A 26043-nucleotide genomic window follows, 5' to 3' on the forward strand; every position below is an offset into this window, starting at 1 on the left:
CGTCTTGCATTGGAGCCCCAAGCTTTTCTTTCTTCAGACTCATGAAGTGCAAAACGTTAGTCTGTCCCTTTCATGCTTAAGATGCAAAGATGTTAAAAAAGAAGAGAAAAACAGTGTGCAGAGAGGGTCAGTGGACACTGCCAGGGCATAAAGTGTCCGCGCTCTGCCACTCCAGTGCTTACTGATAAACAGCAGCTCCTCCATATCCTCGTCAGCAGCTGGATGTGTGAATGTGTGTTCACGCCGGACTTGTACGATGGCCTCCAGATGCTGTAAGAGAGAATTTGACTTTTCACTAGTGAAAACGGAGCAAGCCACTGGGGAAATATTCTTAGACTCCCTCACACACTGCAGAAGTCTCTCAAAGGGTTCAAGCCAGGATTTACTTTGAAATTCAGTAAATTAAATATGTAAAATATATAACAGGGTTTGAGATGGAGGACTTGCTTGCCCATTTGCCAAGTCATTTGCTTGGCTTCATGATTTAAGGCTTATAAGAAAAACTGACAGCAAAACTTTAACCATAATGTCTGGTGAGAAATCATGTAAAACTGATACATCTGTGATATATTGTTCTGCATTTGCATGATTACCATAACATCTTCTAGAGTCTCAATTAAAAACATCTCAATTAGAGCTGAACAATATATTGAACTCCAATCACAATGTAACTGACTGAGAAACTGCAATCAGAAGGAAACTCTGTTATGGCCAGAGTGAAAATCTGTCTAAGCAGATTTTAGTGTCTCAGTCACTGCAGCCTGATCTAGATTGCAGTGACTGAGACACTAAAGCAGTGGGACTTTATGGTTGAGGGAAAAGAGAGGAGAATCGATTCGTTGATAAACTTTGACCAGCAGTTTCCATTTTTAAATGTTATTGTAATAACAGACACCAAAACTTGCAAAAACCTTGTCAGTGTTTTGGTTTAATAATGTTTGTGTTGTATTTTGTTTCCTTTTCTCAGTTCCCATCAGTGTGTTTGCTTTTGCTGAAATCTTCTGATGTTTAGAGTTTTCTCATTTGCTTTATTGGTTTCTTATTTACAGTAATGTTCTCTTTGATGCTCTTTGTTTTCTCCTCTTTCTTTCCTAATTTGCTAATTACACCACTTGCCATGTGTCATCATTGTGTTTTTTCAGTGTTTATGCTTGTTTGTTTTACATGATTTTATGCAGTTTTTCTTTTGGGTTTGCTATCTCCTGGCCTTTTCTGTCTTATTCTTTTCATTTTCTGTCACAGTGGCTTGTTTGTTTTCACTTATTACATAAAGTCTCTCCAGATAGTTTCTTGTCCATCTGTTTACTGTTGGTAACCCAGCTTTTTGGAGATCTCTGGTTGATAGCAATTTTGGATTTGAAGTTGTACTTGCTGACAACACATCTATTTAAACTGATGGTTGATGAATGAAGCTAAAGCTTCCTGATGTTTTTGCATGCAGTCCTACTTCTTGACACCTGCTTTCAGTTACTCGTCAGCACACCTGTACTTCAACTAGCTGCCAAACATCTAGGGTTATTGTTTACTATACAGTTTGACTTTGGTTTTTGGTAGTGTTGTTTATTTTAATCACCTACCTGCCTTTCGACGGTCGCCTTCATTTGGAATTTTTTTCTCTACTCCATTGTGACACTGAGGAAGATTAAAGGTCCCGGGAAAATAAATGGGGCACAAAGATGGTCTTAGGAATACAATTACACACCCTTAAAAATGTTTACAAGAAGTCAGTTATTTTTGGCATATGAGAAAACCTTTGTGTGAAAGTATTAAACTGTAAATATGGTGTATTTATGTTAATATTCACAGTGTTTTATGTTCTTTGATTTATAACACCCACAAACTGTGCAATAAAACTGTCGGATTTAGTCAGTTGCAAATAAAGAATAGTCTCTTTGCCCATTTTCTTACATACTTATTATTTACTTGGGACAAAGACTCAACATACAGCTAGAATTCACGTCAATCTCTTCAGCAAGGTGTGATCAGTTCCTCTCATTGTGGAGCATCAGATATAATATTCAAGTCTTTCCTTCTGAAATGATAGTCGGAATCAAACATGATGCTGAAGATAATTTGTTCCCTTGCTGAGAAGATTATAGTTCTGTATTTCTGTCTGTGAGTCTGTCAGCAGGACAACTCATAACTGATTTCTGCTAATTTTAGTGGATGGACGGCCGCAGGCCAAGGAACAGATGATTAGATTTTGGTGGCAAGGCAGAAGTAGGACTTGTTAAAGAAAAAAAAAACAGTTGTCATTTTTAGAAGGAAATGGAGAGAGAGAGATCTTACATCTCCAGGATGAGTGAGTGAATACTTCACTGGCCACTTTATTAGGTACACTTTAATAGTATGAAACTGAACCTTTTTTGGCATTCTCCTAATTCTTCATGCCATAAAAAGGATTTTAAAACTTTCTCAGAGATTTTCAGACATGAAAGGCATTATGTAGATGCTGCAGAAATGTAGGCTACACATCCTAAAACTGCCTTTCATAATAAATACTTGGTTTGCATACATAGTATGCATTAAAATTATTCTGCTTTTGCTCAAGTGTTTTACTACCTCGTAAAACAAATCGACATATGGTGCAAATTAATTAATTAATTTATTTATTTATTTATTAATTTATTCATTTAGAACAGACAGAAAAGACAATCAAGAAAAAAAGAAAACAAAATAAAATAGAATGAAACTACAGAAGTGCATTGAAACAAACTTAAGAAATAAAAATGTAAAACAAATTATTCTGCCCATGTGACATGCAAATTTTATATTTTCTGTTCTAAAAGGAGCAGGTAGAAGATATAATATCTTATAATGTCCTGCCCTTTTCCTAATTGTCAATTTATAATCAATTAACTTTCAGAACATCAAAAAGAGACAACTTGTTTCTATTTTACATGATGTTTATGTACAATTATTTAAATACTTTTTATATCATCAATTACATTATAGACTATTAAGCAGTCATCTTATATATCATATTTTGAAATAAGCTCTGTTTTAATGAGTTTTTTAAATTGGTTTAAATTTGTATTTTTTTTATAACTCATCATTCAAACCATTCCAGACATTTACTCCACACACAGATAAACAAAAGCTCTTCCTGGTTGTTCTAATATGTTGTTTTTAAAAATATCCTTCACCCCTTAAATTATAACCACCCTCTCTGTCACCAAACATTTCCTGTATATTGTGTGGAAGTTTCTGATTTCTGACCTTAAATATAAATTGTGAAGTTTTAAATATTACAAGGTCCCAGAATTTCAGCATATTTGATTTGATAAATAACTGGTTTGTGTGTTCCCAATATCCCACTTTATGTAGTATTCGGATTGATTTTTTTTGTAAGACGTATAATGGCTGTAAATTTGTTTTGTATCTATTCCCCCAAATTTCCACACAATATGTTAAATGTGGTTCAATGAGCGTGTTATATAGAATAATCAAAGATTTATAGTCCAGGACAATACTAATTCCTCTTAGAACACCAACATTTTTAATTAACAGTTAATTAATTTGCATCCTGGCACATAACACAAATTTTTAAGGAACTTTATTTATTTTGGCTATAAATTATAAATATTACAAGAATCTTCAATAATATCAGAGTAATAAACTACTTAACACACAGATCACACTAATTACCTGCCATGCTCCATCCAGCAATAACCAAGAAATTGATCATAAACAGTTCCATAAATCAAGAAATGGCTCATAGACAGTCAAAATGTCTCTTTTAACTTTCTGTGGAAGCTCGCCATGCTAACAATAGTTTATATTTAAAAGAAAAGCCATGCAGTGATTTGGCTTAGCTGTTAATTTTATGTTTTGTCTTTTGTAACAGTGCTACATTTACCAGTATTCATATTTTATTTAATTTTGGGATGCAAACAATTATTTGACTTACTAGTAATTGTCGGTTAATGGTTTATTAGATTTAAATTAGTTCAAATCTATTAACTAATAACGTTAGACCTTGTTTTAGTGTTGTAGTGCGGCCCCCATCCAGAAGAAGGCGCCGCTGGTCATCCATAACGGTTGTCAGCTGATTAGAGAAGTAAAAATGGCGGCGGAGGGATTCCTAACAGGACAGACAAACGGTCTAAGCAGATTCCGGTGGGATGAAAAATGATTTTATTTTAATGTGGTCATGTTTTGAAAAGTTATACCGAAATAGCACTCACTATGCCGAGCTGCAAATTTTATTCTTTTTCATCTTTTATTTTTCCATTCAGCAACCTATTTTTTTTTTTTTATAAATGTCTAAGTTCAATAATGTGAGAAAACATTTTTTTTAGTCAGTCAGTATTTAACACAGCTGACACAAACTAATGTTAAAATTCAATTTTATGTTATTTTTTTTTTTAAATTCAGCTTACTTTAAAAATGTAGATCTTCATGTATGACTGCTTATCAATTAATCGTTTGTCAATTGATAAGATCAATCAACTTTAGATTAACTCATTAATCAATAACTTGCATCTCTAATTTAAATACAATCCCAACGAACTTTTCTATATTCTTTGACATGGCAGAAAATGTGTAGGCTAAGTTAATATGTGAAATCTGAAAATACAGAAGATATGTTTTGATATTCTGTGAGTAATTCAGACACTGGTTTTGTGTTTTAAAATTATGCATTTCTAAAATATGTTTTTGGTATTTTTTTTATGCATTAGGATTGAGTTTGTTGTGAGAGGCTATGTTCTGGACTGTTTTCACCTTCTGACACTTTACAAATGCTAACCTGTTTCATGCCTGTAATGCTTTAATGTTCTCATTCATCTTCCTTCACATTCCTGTTCCTTCCTGTAGTTTGAAGCCTGTCAAATATACTATTGCATGCATATAACCTGATCTTTTCATTACTTTCTAAATATGTCTGAGTAGAAAGTGCCCCTCTGTTCCTTTCTAAAATCCTCACTTACCTTGTCTTCCCTCCCTTCCATTTGTCCCCCGAACTTCCCCTTTTCTCCCACCTTCTCTCCTTTTTCCAGATGCAAGGTGTGCCGTCCCCCCCTCCTATCATCATCATCATCACCACCATCATCGCTCCCAAGCCCACTCCTTCCAAGCTCCTTCCTACCACCTTCCCTCACACGAACGTCCCTCCTACGAACGTCCCTCCTACGATCGTCCCTCCTTCGATCGTCCCTCCTTCGAGCGTCCCTCCTTTGAGCGTCCCTCCTTTGAGCGTCCTTCCTTTGAGCGACCTTCCTTCGAGCGTCCTTCCTTTGAACGTCCCTCCTTCGATCGCCCATCCTTCGACCGTCCTGCCTACGAACGTCCCTCCTACCACCGCCCATTGCACGAGCGCCCCATCTACGACCGCCCCTTGCACGACCGTCAACCCCACGACCGCTGGAACCCTCGTCATTGTGTGAGCTCCGGACATCAGTACAACATGTTGGACCAGGAAGAGGTATGGTGTTCTACATGTTGAGAAGATGCTGATGATGTATTTCTCTTCTACTTTTTCACACACTTCCTGTCCAGAAATATATATATATATATATATACACACACACACACACACACACACACACACACACACACGCACACACACACACACACACACACAAGCAGACAAATGCTTATTTTGTCCACTGCATTGTGTTTTATCTGTCACGGTTGTCATATAAAAGGCTGGAATCCTCCCAGTTAAATGAGTAATATGACTTATTATACATAAATTCCATATTGGAGCAGGTCAGTATTCACATGTGCCAAATTAATTAACTTCTTTAGCCATAATTTTTCTGCTAGTTGGAAGAGATGGTAAAAATTGAGCTTCTGAAAACAAGTAAAGTGAAGCTTTTCTGCTGCTGGGACTTTGCTGGATTTGCTGAAAATTAGAAAGTTATAGAGACTTCCTGGCACTCTGATTTTGTTTTGGGGATATAATAATAACATTGTAAGTCAGAAAATGATGAACGGACTTATTAACGCGAAGAGGGTTTCTCTTAAGAGAGAAAATACTTCACTGTTATTGTATTTGCTCCTCTGTTAGTAAAGTATTCCAGAGGGGAAACCGCTTCAAGCTTGAATTACTTCTTTTTCATTGTAAGTCGATCACCAGAAGCTTGCTAATTAAATTGAACTTTAAATCTGATATATGTGTGGTTGGGAATGTTTTAGAGGTAGCTGCTGCTGAACAAGCAAAGGATTTATTTACTGAAGAAGGGGAGAGAGCTCGTTACGTTTATTCTCCGAGTTCTCGTGTGTTTCTCAGGTTAGTGCTCATTAACGTGATTAATTTTTGCTCTCCAGCTCGTGTGTTTGCAGACATAGATCTCTCATCCACTGGTGTAAATAAAAATCTCTGCTTGCTGTTCAGGCCAGGAGAGGGTACTGTTCTTCAGCTTTTTGCCTCTGTCTCAGAAACAGTTAAAAGAAAACTGATTTATTCAATCTGTGACATTTTTACGTTTTTTTATTCAGGTGGAATGATTATAACAGAACAGGTATGATTTTTAAACACAATTGTTGTGGATGTCCTCAAATCCAATCAGGTTCAAAGTTATACATACACACTCAAATAGATAAATGCACTGTGTGCACAACTATTTTGCTATATCATACGTTTATGCATATTTCCCAACTTTAAACTTTATAAAGCTTAATACTTAAGGGATGTAAGAATTTAAGAAGCTGTGTATTTGTTTAATAAGGGATAAGAAGTTCCAGTTTAACACCCATTAAGGCAGCTTCTTTATTATAAAATTAGCCACAAATTTGATTTATTAGGCTCTAAAAAGTAAAAAATGGCAAGATATTTTCAAGAGATGCACATTTAAAATGGCCAATTTGCACATTTTGCTGCAAATTGTTAATGGAGTCAAACTAAACGTTGTGATAGGGGAAAATAAGAAGAAAATTAAGTGTGAAGCTACCAGAAATCCCGGACTGCTAACGGGGAAAAAACTTCATCAGTGTGAAACTGGTATGGGCTACTGTTAAATTATAAAATGACTCCAGAAAATATAACGGGGCCAATAATTGTGCAAACAATGAACATCCCCAGTATGGTTAGATTTGTTTTCCCTCAGCCAGCTTCATCTATTGGCCGGATGTTTGATCACCTTCACCTTGATTTACACCAGTTCTGGCCTGGGTTTGAGTTTATACTCAATGCTGGAGTTTTTATTTATTTATTTATTTTGTAATTTAACGCAAATTCAAAGTGAAATAACCACTAGATGTTTTCCCACATTAGTTGATAGTTGAGTTTGCGTGGGTTCTGTCTGATTTCCTCCCACAGTCCAAAAACCAAAACTGGTTGGTTAATTGAATACTCTGAGTTGTGTGTAGGGTGAGTAGCTTTGTTTCCATTTTCCTTATAATTGTGCAAATTGGAATGACAAAAATAAATTTGCTTAATGGAAACACGTCAGTAAAAAAATAGTTTTTCAATAAAACATCTTTGTTCTTGGATGAGGTGGTTTTTTGGAGAAATCTAAGTTTGTGTGTTTGCCAAAATCTATGATGGAAACACATTTTTACATCACTTGCGTTAAGTGATCAACATCCGGATATTACTACTGGTGGAAAATATGAAGAAGATGACAGGAAGTGGTTGGAGTATGACGGCGCGCCATGTTTTTAAATGAATTGCGTGAACAGACATATTGATGAGATACATTTCTTATTTAATGAAAACACCGTAATTGCGAAATTGAGTTTTTTTGACAGTTTTTTGTTTTTTTGCATATTTGTAATGGAAACAACTCCAAGGATTTTTGTTCCAGTCCAGCGAAGATTTGGTTCAGTTTCAGCAGTAGAGGCTGCCAGAACATGCAGTAACATGTCCGTTTTGGGAAGTTCTGGACACCTGCAATTATTACTGAAAATCAAAGCCAAAGGTGTTGCAGAAAATCATTAAAGTGAGTACCTTTTCTTTGGGGCTGGTATTGCAGTTTCACACACTATAAAACCACTGGGAGCTGCAGCAGAAATAGAGCAGGGTCTTATAAATCCATAGGTCACCTCTGCAGGCCTGACAGCTTCGTTATGGTTCTACACCATGAATATGCTAATGCAGTTTTTAATCTGCTTTAATGTGACACATCATAAAGCCACAGTGGGGCTTGTTTTCATTGTGAGGGTGAGGTGACAGATTGGGTTTATTTTTTCTTACCTGCATGCTAGTTTAGTTTCATAATCCACCTAAATATGTTTGGATTGTAGCTGTCGATGCTAAATCGAATCTTTTAATGGCTAAACGTGGTCAGTGTGCGTGTTTGAGCATGTGAGGGTGTGTGCACGCCTGCCATTAGTATTTCAGCTTGTAATCACTCAGAGGAAGAGAGCTCACTGTGATCAGGATAAGTGACCTGTGCTGCTCCGGGAGGATTCAACAGACAGCCCGATTCAATTAATCAGAACCTCATCCCCATCTAATTGTGCCAATAATGCAGCAGCTGCGAACGGATCGGCGGCAGGACTGACGTGCTGATATCCGTCACCTCAGCGACGGCGAGAGGCGTTTAAATATTCATGGCTGTCAGTCAGCTCATGCGGAGCGGCCCGTCTCTCTCCTCCTCCCTCTTCAATCTATTTGCATTCAGTGTAGCTAGCTGACAGAAAAAAAAAGCAATCATTCTGTAGATTTCCACAGCAAACATCTATTTTCTCCAGCATTGTTTAGTATCAGCCCATCTTTGAGATGAACCTTTCACCTCCCTGATTCGCTCAGATGCTTGTCGCCAACGCGCAGCAGCACCTGTGAGCTTCCTGCTGGTTCCTGTATCTCCTACACCTCTGGGCTCAATCCACATATCGGATTATCACTCTTACATATTTTTCTCATCTCCCTTCTCCATCTAATCTCTGTCGTTCCATCCTATCAGCCTCTCTGGCATTTGCCCTTTTCCCTGTCATCCCTCTCTCTGTCTCATCTCTATGTTTACCCCCTGCTCCATTGCTCATAGTTGTATTCTCCCTGCATCCCTCAGTCTTGAATGACTGACAGGAAACCTCACAGCCCTTTTTCTGAATTGTTTTCTGTGAGTGATGGCCATCAGAAAAATGGAGGAAAGATTTCTGAACTAAAGAGTGGAGGTGTTGCTTCAGGGAGAAGATGAGACTCCTTTGTTGTGTCTCAGAAATGTCACTCTGGATATTGGTGTTAAGCGTGCCCCCTGTGACTACTGGGTCCTGCAGCTTTCACTTCACTGAACTTTGCCACATTATCATCAACCCAAGATAATAGATACCAAGATGAGATGCGTTGTGTGGATGTGGAAAGTTTTAAAGATGTAGGTCAAAATGTTATTTTAAGGTTTAAACATGTACATCTTTTCAACTGTTAAAACTTACATGTTTTTTTTTTCCTTTCTTAAATTATTATTCTGGAATTGTAACTATAGCTTAAATGTCCCCTGTGTCCTTGCAGGAGTGGTTGAACGATTTTCAGGTGTGTTTTGTGGAAGAAAAATGCTGTAGTTCTACTTGACAAGAGTATAAAGATGCTGAAAATCTGGGTTTCTCTTCCTGTAATCAAATCTCATTACTTAGAAATAATAATATGTTGTGCAATGATGATAACAAAAAAACAAAACATGGTTTAAATATTGTAAACATGATCTCAAAACAAACTGTTACATCTTCAGGTCTGAACTTTGACTAAGTTTGGTTGTTGTCCAGTTTTTAAACCAGATTGGGCCAAGCTTTGTCTGTTGGATAAACAGTCTCACATTTGAGCATGAAATACTTTGGTGTTCATGGGAGTTTATGGACTTTAGCTGCAAAAGAAACCCAAACCGTTCTGTGCATCCCAGCAACTTTTTCTGTTATTTTCATGAACTTTAATTTCTAACCTGCTAACTGAGCCCTGAAGAGTGGAGTTGAAGCTCTTCGGTTTTCTCTGATGTCTCTGAGCATTTTTGCGCTCTGACCTTGGAGTGAATTTTCTAGGGTGTCCACTTCTGGGAAGATTGGCACCTTTCCTGAACATGCTGCACTTGTAAAACATTTTTACAAGTGAAAAATAGACTGGTTTGGAAGTGAACTTTATGACCTTTCTCTGATTGATAGACAGCAGCAGTTGCTTCTCCAAGGTCAATGATGATGTCTGCCAACCTCACCATTGAGTTAACACAAACCTTTATGTAGAAACCTCTTCAATAGAGGTTTTACAGAGTAATGATCATCATCAATTAATGAGCTGACTTTGATTAGCAGCACCAGGTGAATGCTTTCCTGTTACATCATGCAGAAGCAGAAAGGTTGCAGAGTTTTACACGTTTCTGCCTGGCTCAGGAGGTAGAAGTTTGTTCTGCAACCAGTGGGTTGCTGGTTCAGACCCTACTAATAAACAACTACTAATATGCAAACCCTGACAGAGAACTAATGCCACCCAAGTAAAGTCTTCAGCTAAATTTATGCTACTAGCTCTTTAAGTTGGGTGGATCTATTGTTTCTGCATGTGCCAAAAATCCAGATTTGTATTTTGTATCTTTGTTCTATATTTTATCAGAAGTTTTAAAATTAAAACATAGTCAACACTATACTTATCTTTCCGTCAAATTATTTTTATGCTGTCCAGAGGCAAAGTTAGCCCTGGAAAATGGTCAACTAACATGACGTGCAGTATAGTGTTTGCTGTTTTTTTCTAGAATGGCAGTAAAATAACATAAAATAAAGCAGAAAGAAGGTTTGAAATCTTGTTATGGAAGTTGATGTGTAAAAATAAGGTCTGCTTAGGTAAGGAATTATTCCTTAATGAAATAAAATTTTGAGGAAGTCTGGAAAGTTTGTTTAAATTTTCTGACCTGTGTGTCCGTCCTGCTGCAGCTCACCGACTGCTCTTTATTTGTTTGTCCTGTAGGGGGAGTGAGAGGGCTGACAGTGATCACTTTCTGCCACCCTCTCTTCCTCTGCCCCCTTCTCTCTCTCCCTCTCACATTAATCTGAGGTGACAGAGTTTCATGTACCATTGCCACGCACCAGTGCGCTGTCCCCAGGTCATGTGTCAGGGCTTCTCTCATCCAAATGAGTTATGCAAGAAAAACTGATGGGCCGGGGGGAAATAAGCCTTCTTCTCTTTAGACTTTTTCAAAGAAATGGTGAAAATCAATTAACCACCAAGACATGTAACAGAAAGAACTTTAGAATGCATTTCTAATCCGTGGCCTGGATTAGGATGGATAGATAGATAGATAGATAGATAGATAGATAGATAGATAGATAGATAGATAGATAGATAGATAGATAGATAGATAGATAGATAGATAGATAGATAGATGATAGATAGATAGATAATGTTCAAGTCTTACATTCAATGAATCTGCATTACTGCTATGCCTTTGCACCTTTTTTTGATGATGTCATGACTTTGTAAGTTTCTGATTGGTTCATTAACAACATCTGGGTTTAATTCAGACCTAGGTCTGTCACGATTAATTATACTGGATAATAAATTGTCCCAGAAACTATTGCAATTAACCCTAATATTGTTGTTTTAAGAACATTTTCAAATAATATATTAATATTGGCATATTAATGTCAACTTGCTGACTGATAAACTTCAGCTTTGTACAGAACACTCCACACTGCAACTGGGACATATTTTAAATATTCAAAATAAAACACAACAACCCAAAATAATAAATAAAATGTAAATAAAAACCACACACAGCTGAAACCATAAATAAAATGGATAATGGAGTCTCTTTAAATAAAATTGCCTTTTAAAAACATTAACCACCAGAAACGAAATTATTGAGCTCATTTTAGTTTACCATGCCATTAATTGCTTAATTGATTATTGTGATGGGGTTTTTCAAACATACCTCTGGATAATTGTCAAGGTAACACCTCTAAGGATATGGTCACATGACCAAATCAAATTTTTTGACCCATGTACAACTTTTTCAGAACGGCCCAATTCCGATCGTTTTATGCCTCAAAATATCTGATTTGAGTCACTTCCACATGTGGTACTGAATCGTATCAGATTGTTTTCAGAGAGTCTACAGTCAGAACAGTGCTTTCAGAATACTGTTGTCAAATGTGCTCAGTCTGATTGAATTTTGCCAAATGAGAAAAAAAAGCTTATGTGTCTTTTTATACAATACATGTACATTTCTGGTTTCAACTGTATTTATGCACAGAAGGGGAGGCAAAGGTTGTCTGAATTTGAACGTGTGTAGGTAGTCAGAAAAAAGAAGGCAAGCGTGGGAGGTGGCCAAAGAGTCTGCAGACATAGAGCAGATCACAGCAGCGTAGGACGGACAGGGCAGCAGCCTGTCAGTTTGTTCTAATTTCTTTAGCTGAATTTGTGAAAAAAAATATAACACATTTTAACTGAGAAAATTGGATTTTAGTATCATCAAGGTGATCCCCAAAGAGATATTAGCTGAAAATCTGGCATACAGTAAAATATCATCTCTAAGGGTTTTCTTAGATCTTTGCTAGATTTATTTACTCATTATTGAGGTTACAAAATTCAGTTAATATTAATCTGCTAGAGACTGATTAGTTTTCAGAGTGAACAATTCTTTTTTTGTCCACAACCTCACAGATTCGTAAAGTTGACACTGCACCATATGATGCCTTAATCAGGTGCAAGAAGTAGTAGTCAGTAGTTCGGCAGAAAATAAGCCAAGGAACTGGAAAGTCTGAGCACATTTGAGTCCTTAAAGTAACTTTATAAAGAAATGAAGGTTGTTCAATATTCTTGCAGATAATTGTAAATAAAATATCACTGTCTTTTATTTTAATTGGAACATGTACTCTAGATTAAAACATAAAAGCCAATTTGTGAATAAGTCACATCACCCAGTGGCTCTGAGGAATGGAAGTAGTTGTTATGTTTGCTCATGAACCATGGAGAACACAATCAGGTGGCTGCTGTGTGGGAGTTTGAGGGATTAATTATGTGATAAAATGGAGGTGGGCACCAACTTGAAGAGAAGAACAGGAAAAAAGGTTGATTCTTTTAGTTAAATTGCTGACCTGAACCTTTGGACTCGTGTTAACCAGAAAGTCTTGGTATTTGAGCAGCTATTACATGCCATTTAAATGAAAATTGCCAGTCACATGAAAAACAAAACAATTTTTATAAAGGTCATCCTGTACATACGAAGAGTTTAAATGACTTTTATCTGAGGGTTTTGATTAACTTCTTTCCATACAATGAGTGTACAGTTTTCTTTTACCTCCAGGGCAACAAGAAAATAAAGGAAACCTGGGTTTAATTTGTCTCCTGCCAGCTTCCCTAAAACAAGTACTGGATCTCTATGACCTTAAAAGCAATCCTCTACCATTTATCACTTTTATTAGGAAAAATCACAGTTGGCCAGGGCTCTCTCTGTTCAAAGTGTAGGGCTTTCGGCAGCCTAGGCCATTCTGATGCACTCATAACATTTACAAGCTTAAGCACTGCAATATCTGCTGTTTTTTTGTCATCCTTTTGTTTAAAAAGGTTTGATTTAATCCCTTCTTCATAAGTCACATTGTTAAATTATATTACAAGTGCTTTTTTTAATCAGGTTTCTTTGGTCTTTTGAAAGAACATTTAACATGTAGTATAAGAGTGGTATAATTTTCTGCTATCCCACCACAGTGCTTTCTTCGCTGATATGGATACACTGGGAAGTTTTGCTGACCTTGTTGCTTATAAATATTGGGTCTTTCTGTCCAGCTTCTCTTGCTTGCCAGATACATAGAAAAGACATGTTGACACTGATGCCAAACCTCCTCCCCCTTAAATATGAAGACATCATGACCTTCAAATGGGGGTTTCTGTGCATGGTCAAAGCAGTCAAAGCACTCGATCATGTAAAATATGGAACTGCGCATGTTTTTAATATGCATTTCCAAGACCCTGTAACCACCCTTTAAGTTCTGGCTGGCTTTTAACATTCTGAAATTGTCTTAATCAGCTAGCAAGGGGCCATAAAGAATCCTAATAACAGTCTGGAGAGCAAACATTGAGGTAGGACACAACTTAATGCAAAGACAAAGTTATTTTTGTGCAGAAAGACAACTTTTTGTTCTTCTCAGCCTGTGTCTGTACTCATCTGCTTCGTGTTTAGGTCACTGTGTTTGATTACTGCCCTGTTAAGGAATAATGGATTGCACAGTTTTCCCAAATTGCACACTCATACACACTGGCTCCCCTGACTGTCTTTATTTCTCACATAAACTTTCTTGCCCTTTCTTGGTGAACACACACACTGAAGATATTCATCTACATACACATCCCAGCCACTTCATATTCGGTCTCACCATATTCCCTCGCTCCCTACAGCTGGGCCAGAAGTAGCAATCAAGACATATGGGCGAGCCAGCCAGGAGGATCGCTCAACCTCAACCTGCCAAACTGAACAACTACACCCTCCTTACTTTACCTAAATGACTCATCTGTGCCTCACTTTTTCAGTTCCACCATTCCTCTGTCTGACTTGTTCTTGAAGTCGAGCAGATGTGTAGTTTTTTTTTGTTTCACAACCATTTTACACTGCCCATCTAAAGAAAAAGTTGTTACATTGTCTTTCATTTTGGCACAGGTGACACAGTCTCACTCAGAATATGCTCACACTCGGAAGGATGAATTAATTCACTGAAATAACCTGCAGTATATTGACGAAGTCAGCTGAACATTATTCTTTGAGTATATAATGCTGCTGAACCTAGACTAGACTAACTTTACCAACTCTAGATCATATCATTGTCCCCACAGCTTGCATTGTAGATGCTACTTAACCTGATACTCCCAAAACTCTGGACTCATTGGCCCACATGGCCACATTCCATTCAATACTCATGTTTCTTAGCAAAGTTGTGCCCTTTTTCATTAACTTGACTGATAAGTGGTTTTCCCTTGTGCTCTCAATGTTTTCTTCTGACTTAATCTCACTCAATGTTAGAGTGATTATTTGAGATGTTTATCCGACCTTATTTGTATTGCAAAGATAATTGTACCTTATTGTCTAATAAGGCATTTCAAAGTTCTTAATGCAGTTTTAGTAGATTCAGGAATCTCCTCAGATGTTCCTTTTCTTGATTTATTCTAGTTGTTTGACCCTGCTGAAACAGACCGTTCAGTGTTCCCTGACATAGTTGTTTAAGAACTGAGAAGCTACTCATTCCATCAGTTTGGGTTAAATATCTGAACATCCAATGATATTCTCTCAACTATTTATTTTGGTAAATCACAGTGATGATTACCTATCGATTTACTTTTTGGACAGGCAATTCAATGTCTCATATTCCAACTTTTGGAAATTTTATCATGACATCATAATAAAATATTATCATTCTATTGGGATTTTATGTTACAGATATTTGTAAAGTGATAGAAATTTGTGTAAATAGGTCATGTATGGTCTTTAGATGAAAATGTATGCAATTTTCAAAATTTTCAATTGGACACTTAGCTGCATTTCTGTGAAGACATTTTGTGTCATTTAGATTGGACAGCCATGTCTTGCTTGATTTGCAGTTGTTTCATACTCTTTCGTTTTTAAAGATATGGACTGTTCAAAGCTTAGTCAGAGTTTAAAGCTTGGGATAGTTTGTCATAACATAATTAAACTTCTGAACAATTTTCTTTATGACCTTCCTGATCTGTGTCCCTTAATGGTTTTAATGCATTAAGGGTTGCATCAAACAGATGGATTTATGAGATTTAATCACAAACTGGTAGACTCCATTCATCCATCCATGATCTTCTGCTTAACCCAGGATTGGGTCATGGAGGCAGCAGCTTAAGCAAAGAGGCTCTGTGAAAACTGGAGGTCACACTCTGATGAAGCCAACAGAGCTTTGTTCGACAATTAGATGATTTATAAAGGCAGTTGGTTTGGCACACTATTTAGATTTTTATTTATTATATTTTTTAAATCACACATTTTCCTTTCACTTTACCACACGGTGCTTTGTGTTGATCTGCTGCACAAAACGGGAATAAACTACATTTAAGTTTCTGGTTGTAACGTAGCAAATGTGAAAAGTTCTAGGAATATAAATACATAGCGTATGGTTTGTTTCGCCAAATAAGATCTAATGGACACCACAGCTTCTGAGCGGTACCACGCAGAGCGCAAACCTTATTTGAGCAAATCGAACTCTGACTCCAAAAGCACATTTAAATATGCATGTAAGATGTTAGTGCACCAGCTGAAGTGGTTAAGAGCTGGTGGTTGTATTCCTTCCAGTTTCCTGTACCTGTCAAGGCAGGCCCAGAGCTGGAGTTGTGTCTCTTATCCAGGTGCAGAGTTTGCAACATCTGACCAATTAAATCCTGCCACATGCAGAGAAAAAAAAACAGCCCCCAGATGTTTTCCCTCAGCTGGATGTCTTGGTGGGATGCTGAAGTGACAGGGAACCGTAGAATGTTATTCTGGGTGTTTCTGTGATTCAAGTTGTCAGTGATGAATTGTGTAACCCAGCAGAAGCAGAGAGAATGAACAGAATGATCATATTCATAACTCCTTTGAGTGGGGCTGTATTGAAAGTTGTCTGTGAAGATATGCTGTTAATATTTTAAGACATACTTAGCACAGTGCAAAAAAAATTATCACACCTAATTCCCTTATGTTTTGTTTGGAGGAATCTAGAAAAATGGTCTTAGCTGATCAGTAGTTTCCAATCTTTGGCTTTTCACCCTTTTCCAACCAAGTGTTCCAAGAGGAATGCAGGCATTTTGTTTAATAAAAGTGAAACTACTCCCTTTTCAGAGTTTCTCATTAAAGTCAAAGCAATAATCTGAACAATTTTCAGGACATAAACTATTCTTTGAGCTCTCAAATGTTAGGTGGCTTAATGGTTTGAGTGGCATATTAATTGCTTCATCTTTTGTTCTGATAATTTTTTTTTGTTTAGCTTTCTTACAGTTTCTATTTTCACTTAGTCTGCATTTTATTGTGATTGACTTCCCAGTAAAGTTGCTTTCATTCATATGAAGGACATTTCATGCATATCGACACCCCTGGTAAAGATCTGCAAAATGTATTTAAAAAATATATTTATTCTTGTATTTGCATTATTGCATTTTGAACAATTTTGTATTTTCTTTATTTTTACTGGTGCCAAAGTTATTGGCTAATAATAGTTTATACAATCCTGTTTGCACTTATCGAATGCAATCGGGCAAATTGCAAAAGGTTCTAACATACAGGGAATAAAATCTTGGTATTCTTGCTTTTGATTGTCCAGAATCCAAATTCTTCAGTCACCCTGCAGCCTATAGACTGGATTCAGGTCTGGGAACTGAGACGTTTATAGAAAAATGTTAATTTGTGTCTGTAGAGTCGTTTGTTGACCTTGCCATATGGTTTAGCTACCTATCCCGCTGAGAGATCCGATGACAGCCTATTTTCTGTTTTCTGGTGCCACATTTTGCTTAAAATGCATTTCACATGATTTATTTTTCATTTCACAAGATTTCTTAAGTTGGTCCAAGGTTTAACCAAGTTGCAACAGCTGTTCAGTTGCTAATATGACCTTGCTTGACGCTGCCAGAGTAGTTTGCACTAAGTTGGAATACATTAGGTAAAAACTGCCTCATTATATCCAAAATTCAGAAAAAAATGATAAATTAGTTTATTTCAAGGTGGTTTTGCACTCCAGAAGTGCCAGAAACAAACCATTTAGCTGTATCCCATAGGAAAACGCTGTCATTAAAGGCTTAACACAGTACAAATTTTCAGCAGAGCTTTAGATGAAGACCAGATGAAACTCTATAAGATAATCTGGCTCTTTGAGAGAATGACTGAAGATTTTTGCACAGTTCTGTATGTTTATTCCCTCTTGTTTTTGCTGCTAAGTGACTGTCAGCTGAAGGTGTTGACTTGTATTTCTAAGATGCAATCCTGCAGCTTGTCCTGTTTCACCAAACACACATTTTGTAACCATCTCATAACTCTTCCTGTAGATAAAAGTGAGTGCAGATCATTTGTCTCCTGGATTCCATGGCAACAGCTGAAAACCTGGACAGAGAGAACTGCCACTTTAACCTTGCTGAAAACCACAGCTATCCCTTCAGTAAGCACAGAACCATTCAGTGTGATTACCTGCCGTACTGTTCAAGTTCCCTACACCTCTGTCCTCCTGATTCCCCTCCTTTGTGTTTCCTCAAACTCAGCTGCTTTCTGTGATTTAATCACGAAACCACTCATATAATATACACACATATATAAAAACTCTGTAAAGAAGCAGGATTGTAATCGAGCTGCGGTGGCTTTATTTGCACTTCTGATCAATGTGGAGCTGGCAGTGTGTGAGGTTAATTCAGCTTTACTGGTGCTCACTGGCACAAAGCTGATTCAGTCACGTTAGCACAGCGCTTGGCTGCAGAGGAGCACTAAATAAAAGCTGTGCAAACTGATGAGACTTCATCACAACTGAGGCAGATGGCCGTGAAGATTTGTTTTTTCAGGGGTGTTGAAGTGTGATCAGGTCAGTTTATTTTGATGCAAATGCTTTCAATCATTTGATCACAAAGAAATACAAATTAAATGTCCTTGTTGCACATCTTAAGCAACTAAGGGACAATAAGAGAAAATACAAGCTGGAATTAAAAAAAACCCTAAATTTTTAAAATATAGATTCAAATGAATAATGAAAATAATTGAAAAGCAACAGGAAATTCCTAGGTATTCTAACAATTCTTGAAATACTGAGTTATTCACTTACATCTATCCAGTTTCGCCAAACTAAGAGCTTGAAACCCACAGAGATGTCTGAATTAGATTGTGAATGTATCTATATTAAAACTGTTATTTTTTGTTGTAAGCCTAAATCGTCATGTCACATTTCTTTTAATGCACTAAATAAAAGGTTTGTTATAAAAGGTTCAAACTAAACCACCTCACCTTGAAAAATCTAAGAACATCAGTGAAGCAAACTAATCTGAATAATTCAGACCTAAAAGAAAATATTTTCTAACATTTTAAGCTCTATAAAAGTATGCAGCATTTCAGATATGAAAAAGGTTGACTGACAGTTGGGGTTGGATAGAACATTAAAGAAATTTTTCAAAAATACACATACACAAAACTTAATTATTGGTCGATTAGTTCTAATTTATTAAACACAAAATCTTTTTAATCTCGGTCTATTTCTCGTCAGATGTTTTTTCTGAAAGTCATTTGCAGATTTAGCAGAATAAAGTCCAGTTTTGGAGGCTGCAGGGGTTGGATGGTCATCAAACGGAATAATTTATGGCACGGTTCACAATGTTTTGCACATGCTGGAAAGATGTTTAAAATGCTCTAAAATAAAAACCCATATGTATTTTTATTGCAGTAGCAAATTCTCACAATACAAAAGGTTTTTTCTTACTCATTTCATTCAAGAACTTATTATTTCAAAATCTTGAGTGACATGTACATCCCCAATATTCTGATATATAACTAAAGTATTCCAGTTATATTTGCATCAGTGGTAATACCAGGTTGTTGATCATGTGACTCGTGATGCAGAAAAAGTGTTTCCATTGCAGTTTTGCGAAATAAACCAAATTTAAGAAAAGCTTAAATTTGCACCAAACTTAAACTTAAACTTAGCACCAAAACTTTTTATATGTCCAATGGAAATGCAGCTAGTGAGCTAAAGCAGAGAAAAATCTCCAACATGTAGGGCATTGAGGTGGGGTCCACTGCTGGCAAGCAATTGAAAGAACTGTGAAAAAACATTGTTCCTGTAGTGGGCTAAAAAGCTGGGTTAGATTATCAGAAGTGCAAAAAGTTGATGGATTTTTGCAGATTGAAAAGACCCGTTTGGTACAGTTTCGATTGAATTTTCTCTGCTAAATATTTTCTTTATGGTTCGCTTGAAGATGAAAAGGAACTTTTGCACGTTACCAGAATGCTTAGCAGCTTCCGGAGGAAAAGGGCAAGGAGATTTAACACTGAAAGCATTCTAAAATGGATGAATCACTGAGCTGCAGTTTCAGGGGGCAAATGTGAAAAGAGATTGGTTATGTTAAAATTTATGAAAAATGAAATTATAAAAATTAGGATGCTAGTATTATAATGCTACTGTCATCATTTACTGAAATATCGTTCGCTACATGGCCTCATAACGAGGAAGTAAACATCAAACTAGCTCTCAATGCCAAAACTTTGACAAACCTTCTTATCTTGCAAAAAGCTCCAACACAAATCTGTTCAAGCTCTGTGTATCTGGGCTCATAAACAATGGATGCATCTTCATATATTTTTCATCAAGGATATTGTTCTGTAATACCATCGTAACATGCATAATGTTATTTTCAAGAATGCATGCATTGTTGATTTATGGTCCTTGTACCAGATTAAGCTGAACCAAAAAGTCACAGAATGCTCATGCAGTGATGAGAAGCATCTCCTATAAAGCTACTCTAACTCTGGAGCCACAGCACAGACTATCTGCTCTTCCCTGTCTGCGGTTGTAAGGTCAATTCAGGGCTTGTCTGCATGAAATTCATATGTTTTGAAGGATGAACACACATACAGAGGGGTTGTTCTCCTTTTATCTTAACAGAACTGCTTTGAAAATAAATGGCCTTCTTCTGTCTTGAGGGACAAATGGCTCAGCGTGACCTGCCAGCGTCCTTCACTGCTGCTGGATTCGCACCAAAGACCCCCAAGCTGCACTACCCTGCACTGCACTCTGCAGCCAGCACCGCCCTCTGACACCAATGCTTTCATGTTACATACACACACCGCATCAGAACACAAACAAGGCTGCTGCTGTTTCCTCGATTGATTTTATGCCACTAAGTAGAGGACAGTGGCTGCACTTTGAAAAATTGAAGACTGAACATGGTTTTTATTCATAAGGACTCTGGCTGGATTTCCTATTTGTAGTCAGGAGGTTTCATCAAGAATGCTACTTTAATTCTGACTATTCTGTTTTATGGTGGAGTAATTGCCCAGCATAGGTGTGCAATGTTTTTTTAAAGCATAAACTGAATTCTTAAACTTGAATTTATTCAAAATTATGCATAAAGGCTTGGATATCTATGAACAGGGTTCTTACAATATCTGGGTCTTGAAATATCTGGGAAAGTAGAATTTGCTTTTAATTTATTATTCAGGGTTTTAAACTGGGCCTGGGGTTAAACAGATCATCATCAAAGGTGGTGCAGATGCAAAGCAAAGCACTGAAACAGCTATTTTCTTTTAAAAAATATGAACTGCAAGTATATGAAAGTTCACAAATTATACTTTATGAAGAATAAGATTTGAAAAATCTGTGGTTGCTCATAAGAAGCCATATTAGATCAACATAAATCAGAAAATGTAATCATTTGTGAAACACACAGAAAATAAAGCCTCAGGACTGTTCTTGTGTTTTCAAGGCAACGTAAAAGATGCTGATTTGTGTAAAAATAAAAAAACAACTTTTAAAATGTAGAAATCTGTGTGGATTTTGTCGATCTTGCCAGAATTTGTAGCATTAAACCGGCTGTTGATTGGGAAAAAGTTCCATGTTTGACTTTTTGTTGGTCCACACAATGAAGAGAAAGTCCACAATAAATTCAAACTTTTGCAATTCTTGTTTTTGAAAATCCTTGATTTTGTGTGTGAGCCACTTCTTCTTCAGCTACAGTTTTGTCATATTTACAATGAGAAGTCATAGTTTGATCATCAGAAGTTATGTATGGAGACTACTGAGAGTTTATTCAATTGTTTTCAGGATTCATATTTATAATGTAAACATATTTTTATCATACCACAGTTATTTACAAAAATATACTCAATGATCATGTCAGGAATAAAATGATTATTAAATAAGATCAGAAAAACTATATTTGATAAGAGAGAAAATAAAGATGTTTGCTAGTTATGTGTGAAATTGTTAATATCCCATTAGAAATACCAATGGGACATCTGATGGAAAGTGCTGGTGTTCACTGAAGATTTATAGATCTTTATTTTCCAGAACATGCCATATTTTCTGGATGTAACTCAGAAGTTTCATAAGGTTCCAGTGTTTCTGATTAGACCTTCACATTCTTCCATTTGTTTTCCCACAAGTCTCACTTTTATGAATTCGGGGACTGTGGGGCCAAATGTGGCAGCCTCTGTGATTTATTTGATCTATTTTTATTTTCTTTGCTTTCTGCGGATTTAATGATGCTGCTGTAACTCTCCAGTGTCGAACGTCTCATTTATGGTTTTCCCAACCTCAAAGGCACTTAGTTTGCATCGATCATTCATTAGTATATCATAATATTGACGTGAATGCGTAATGTCAGTCAATTAAGGACAGAGCGAGCGCAGCAGTTTTCCAAAGCAGAAAGGGGAAAGCTTTTGTAGCTGTGCTTTATTAGTGTGCTCAGAAATGAGGACGCAGCATTTATAGAACTTTTTCTATATTGACTTTGTGTTTTGGGCCTGCAGGTACACCCTTTGCTGATGCGAGAGAGGCGCTCAGAGTCCCACAGGACCAAGCTACTGCGTCGGACAGTCAGCGTTCCTGTTGAGGGAAGGCATCACCCCGAGATGGGTAAGTAATCTTTTCCTCCAACGATGCTCCAGCCGAACAAAACAGCATTATTTCTTAAAGTAAAGCAAGAAATCATATCCAGAAGTTTTAGCAGTTTGAAGTAAATGTTGAGGTCTTTAAAACATTTCCTGTTCTTCTGTGTTTGAGGGAAAGCGACAACAATGTATTAGGTCCATTATAGATGGGAAAAAAGAGTAAATATTCGACAAACAATATCAGAAATTTCCCACAAAAATAAGAAAATTACTTAGCTTGAAAAGTCAAAAATTAGTTAGAAATAGCTCAGAAATTGTGGGTGCTGTGATGGCTCAGAGGTAAAGCACAACCCATGTATGGAGGCCTTCTTTCTCAATGCGGCCGTCACAGGTTTGACTCCCAACCTAATGACCTTTGCCCCGTGGCCTCCCCCTCTCTCATTACCCACCTTCCTGTCTGACCGCTCTCAAATAAAGTCCACTAGGGCCAATAAAACCTTTACATATTAATAAAAAAAGGGGAAAATAACTCAGAAATTATGAGATTGTCAGAAACTTTCTAAAAAAAACCATGGAAATTTGTGAGTTTGAAAGGTGGAAAATTTCTTTTTAAAAAAAAGGAATTTCAGAGTTTGTAAAGTCAGAATGTTTCTGACTTTCTAGTAGATTGCAGCAGAGAGAAGGAACAGTTACTTAACATTGTATCCATTTGTGTTGACTTCCTCAGAATGTACATGGCGTGTTTTTCATGGGAGTGGGACTGAGGGTTTTATTTCCCATCGCTTCCGATAAAATCTCCTCAGACAGTGAGCATGTATTCTGGATGTGAAATTTCCAAGGGATCTTACCATGTCCATGCTTCACAAAGTTGATGTTTCTGACATAAACACATCGCGCAGCAGTCACCAGCCCGACTGGGTCATATTAGATCTTTTTCTTCTTTTTGCAATGTCTAATTTTGATTCTTTTGAGTAGTTTGTTAATTTAGAGATAATTATTTGATTAATTCAGAATGTGATCCAAAGCAACCATTTGGCTTTCATTGTTGGGTGCAACACTAACCCCAGGGTAAACATTACGCAGAGGTGCTTCATGGAAACATTTTAAAAAAGATTAAAACACTCAAGTATGCATGAAGTGCTTGAGGTTACTCAGCATCCTTCTGTTTGAGAAAAAAAAACTCCCTTTGGTGTTTGATTTAAGCTGAACCATCTTTTTAGACCTTGTACAGTAAACTTACAAAAACTTACTCCTGCCTCAGGAATCCTTTTCAGAGGCTCATGAGAGAGAATATTTCACAAACTAACAATCCTTAAGAGTTTTAATGCAAACAATTGACAATTAACATTTAAATTATACTTCAAAGCTAACTTTATTGTCATTTCAAACAGTGCAATTGCTTATTGTTGTAAACATAAACTGGATTTTCTTTTAGCTACAAAAAACATACTGGCAGCAAAACATTGAATGGACATCTTACTTTGCCCAAAGATCCTGCTTCGGAAGAAAAGTTGGAGAAATTAATAAAAGTAAAAAGGCGAAGGGGGGACATTTATCTTTATTCACCAAAAACACAAATGCAAAAGTTTTTGCCACAGGACTCTGAAACCAGTCCTATAGCTACAAAACTTTTCTTTATTGGAAAGAACAACTGACGGCTGCGGGGCAGGAACACAACACAACTCACATATTCTGTTCACAGAGCTGAGAGAACTGATGGATCAATAAGAACATGGGTCAGAAAACATGGTTTCTTTTTAAATATAATGTTCTCATTATTTTGATGGAATATTTTGGATGGTCATTTGGCTAATTTTATATTTTTAAACCATTATTGCTTCTATTCTGTTAGGTTTGGCTGCTTATAATAGGTTGGTTGCATAGCAACAAAATGGTGCTTTTTGTTTCTTTTGAGCCTTTTCTCTTTCTGTATTTAGCAGCACTCACAGCAGCACTCCAAACCTGACCAAAGATAAAAGCTGGATTCAGCTTGGAGCTCAAAGCGCTGCTTTTGTTTAGATTCTCACTTTTTTATTGTGTAAATTTTGGTGAGTTTTTTCTTTTCTGTCTCTGGTTATCAAACCGTGTTATGGCTGCGTCTGTTGTTGGTGGATGTGAGTTCCTTTAGGTCAGGTTTTATCATTCTCCCTGTGGTTTTTCACCTTCCGAAGCCTTTTGAAACGGACCCTTCTTCGTCAGCCCTCTCTGTTTGTTGTTCCTGTCTCCGCCGTCCACAGATGTCTTTCTCAGGTCCTCCCACTTCTTTCACCCGGCACCTCTTTGTCTCTCTCAGCTATTTTGTGTCTCTCCCCTGTGACGTCCTCTTTCTGTGGCTCCGCCGGCGCTGCCGCCTCTTTGCGGCCCGGGAGTGCTGATTCAACAGGATAAATATTTCCCTTAGTTGTTGTATGATTGGCTGTCTGGCCACAGAGCAGCCACACGCTGACACATTTGTTGACACGGTCCCGCTGCATTTTGACACACGCTGACATAGCAAAGCCAGTTTAGATCACCCACATGCACAGCTGCTTTGAAAACACACACAGTTGTAGGAAAATTAGGACACCCTATTAAATATTTGAGACTTTCTAAAGTAAATTGGATATATATGTATATATAATCAAACTGATTTGAAGCTGTGATGTTTTAATCATAATTTTACTTGGCATTTTGCTATTACCAACTATAAAAAGTCAGATGAAGAAAACAAACATTGTGGCAATAAAGCAGTTAACTTTCCAACAGCACATCTGGATGAGAGACATGAAATTTTGTTTCAAGATATTTTTAAACTTGTGCAAATATCTTCATGCAGAAGCACACAGCAATGCAAATATTGTATAATATTAGCATAAATTGCAAGAAACGGAAGGCGTTTCTATTATATGAATATATTCATTGCAGTAATGTAATATTATTGTTCAAAAGGGTAAGAATGGCAAGAATATGAAACTGATTTTTATAGAACTGGAAACTTCTTGCATTAAATTTTGATCTAGCTTTATTTCTTTGTCTCGGGTGAAAGCTTTACGACTACATACTGTATATATTTACTATAAAAATAAACTTGCCTTTTCTGCATATAGCCGATTCTCCGTTAATTTTGGTCTAAATTTCCCTCTAAGGAGACAAGGGAACGCATTCTTGCGATCTTCTTAGATCTAAAAACTTTTTGAAAGTCTTTAAAAATTTCTCTTTAATTTGTAACTTTTTTAAAATCTAGAACATAACTGTTTTTAAGACACTTTATTCTGACCTGTGTCTCACTAAGACATAACTGATTCTAAAGGGATAAACTGCTGTCACTTTTAAACTGGGTTTGTTTGAAACTGTTGGTCTGTTGTCGACACAATAAGTTCTCATTTATTCTGATTCATCTAGTAATATTCCAAAATATTGGAGGAAAACAAATGGCAGTAAAAAGTATTTTCTGATCAGGATCTCTCTGTCTATTTGAATCCAGAGCGTTTTTGTGGGTATATTGTGATTTATTACTCATTTAAAAACATTATTATGCATGATCTAATTATAAATCTTTTGGGGGGTTTCTGAAGCTCATCTCTGAGATAACGTGAAACAAATGGATAAAAGTTAAATGAGATCAGATATATATTTTACCTAT

The 26043-nt window shown here is 36.8% G+C and overlaps 1 protein-coding gene across 1 annotated transcript in view; it reads left to right on the forward strand.

Moving 5' to 3' along the window:
• The first annotated feature begins 526 nt into the window (after positions 1–526).
• The window catches only part of syngap1b (synaptic Ras GTPase activating protein 1b), a 123713-nt gene continuing 98196 nt past the window's right edge, over positions 527–26043 (forward strand). The window contains exons 1-4 of the mRNA XM_088013934.1: positions 527–533; positions 1555–1590; positions 5001–5425; positions 22341–22446. Coding sequence (XP_087870060.1) covers positions 527–533; positions 1555–1590; positions 5001–5425; positions 22341–22446 — 574 coding nt within the window. The remainder of the gene's footprint in view (positions 534–1554; positions 1591–5000; positions 5426–22340; positions 22447–26043) is intronic.

This window comes from Poecilia mexicana, unplaced genomic scaffold (assembly GCF_051168715.1).
Source record: "Poecilia mexicana isolate PSO_F unplaced genomic scaffold, ASM5116871v1 scaffold_16, whole genome shotgun sequence".
Classification (NCBI taxonomy): Eukaryota; Metazoa; Chordata; class Actinopteri; order Cyprinodontiformes; family Poeciliidae; genus Poecilia; species Poecilia mexicana.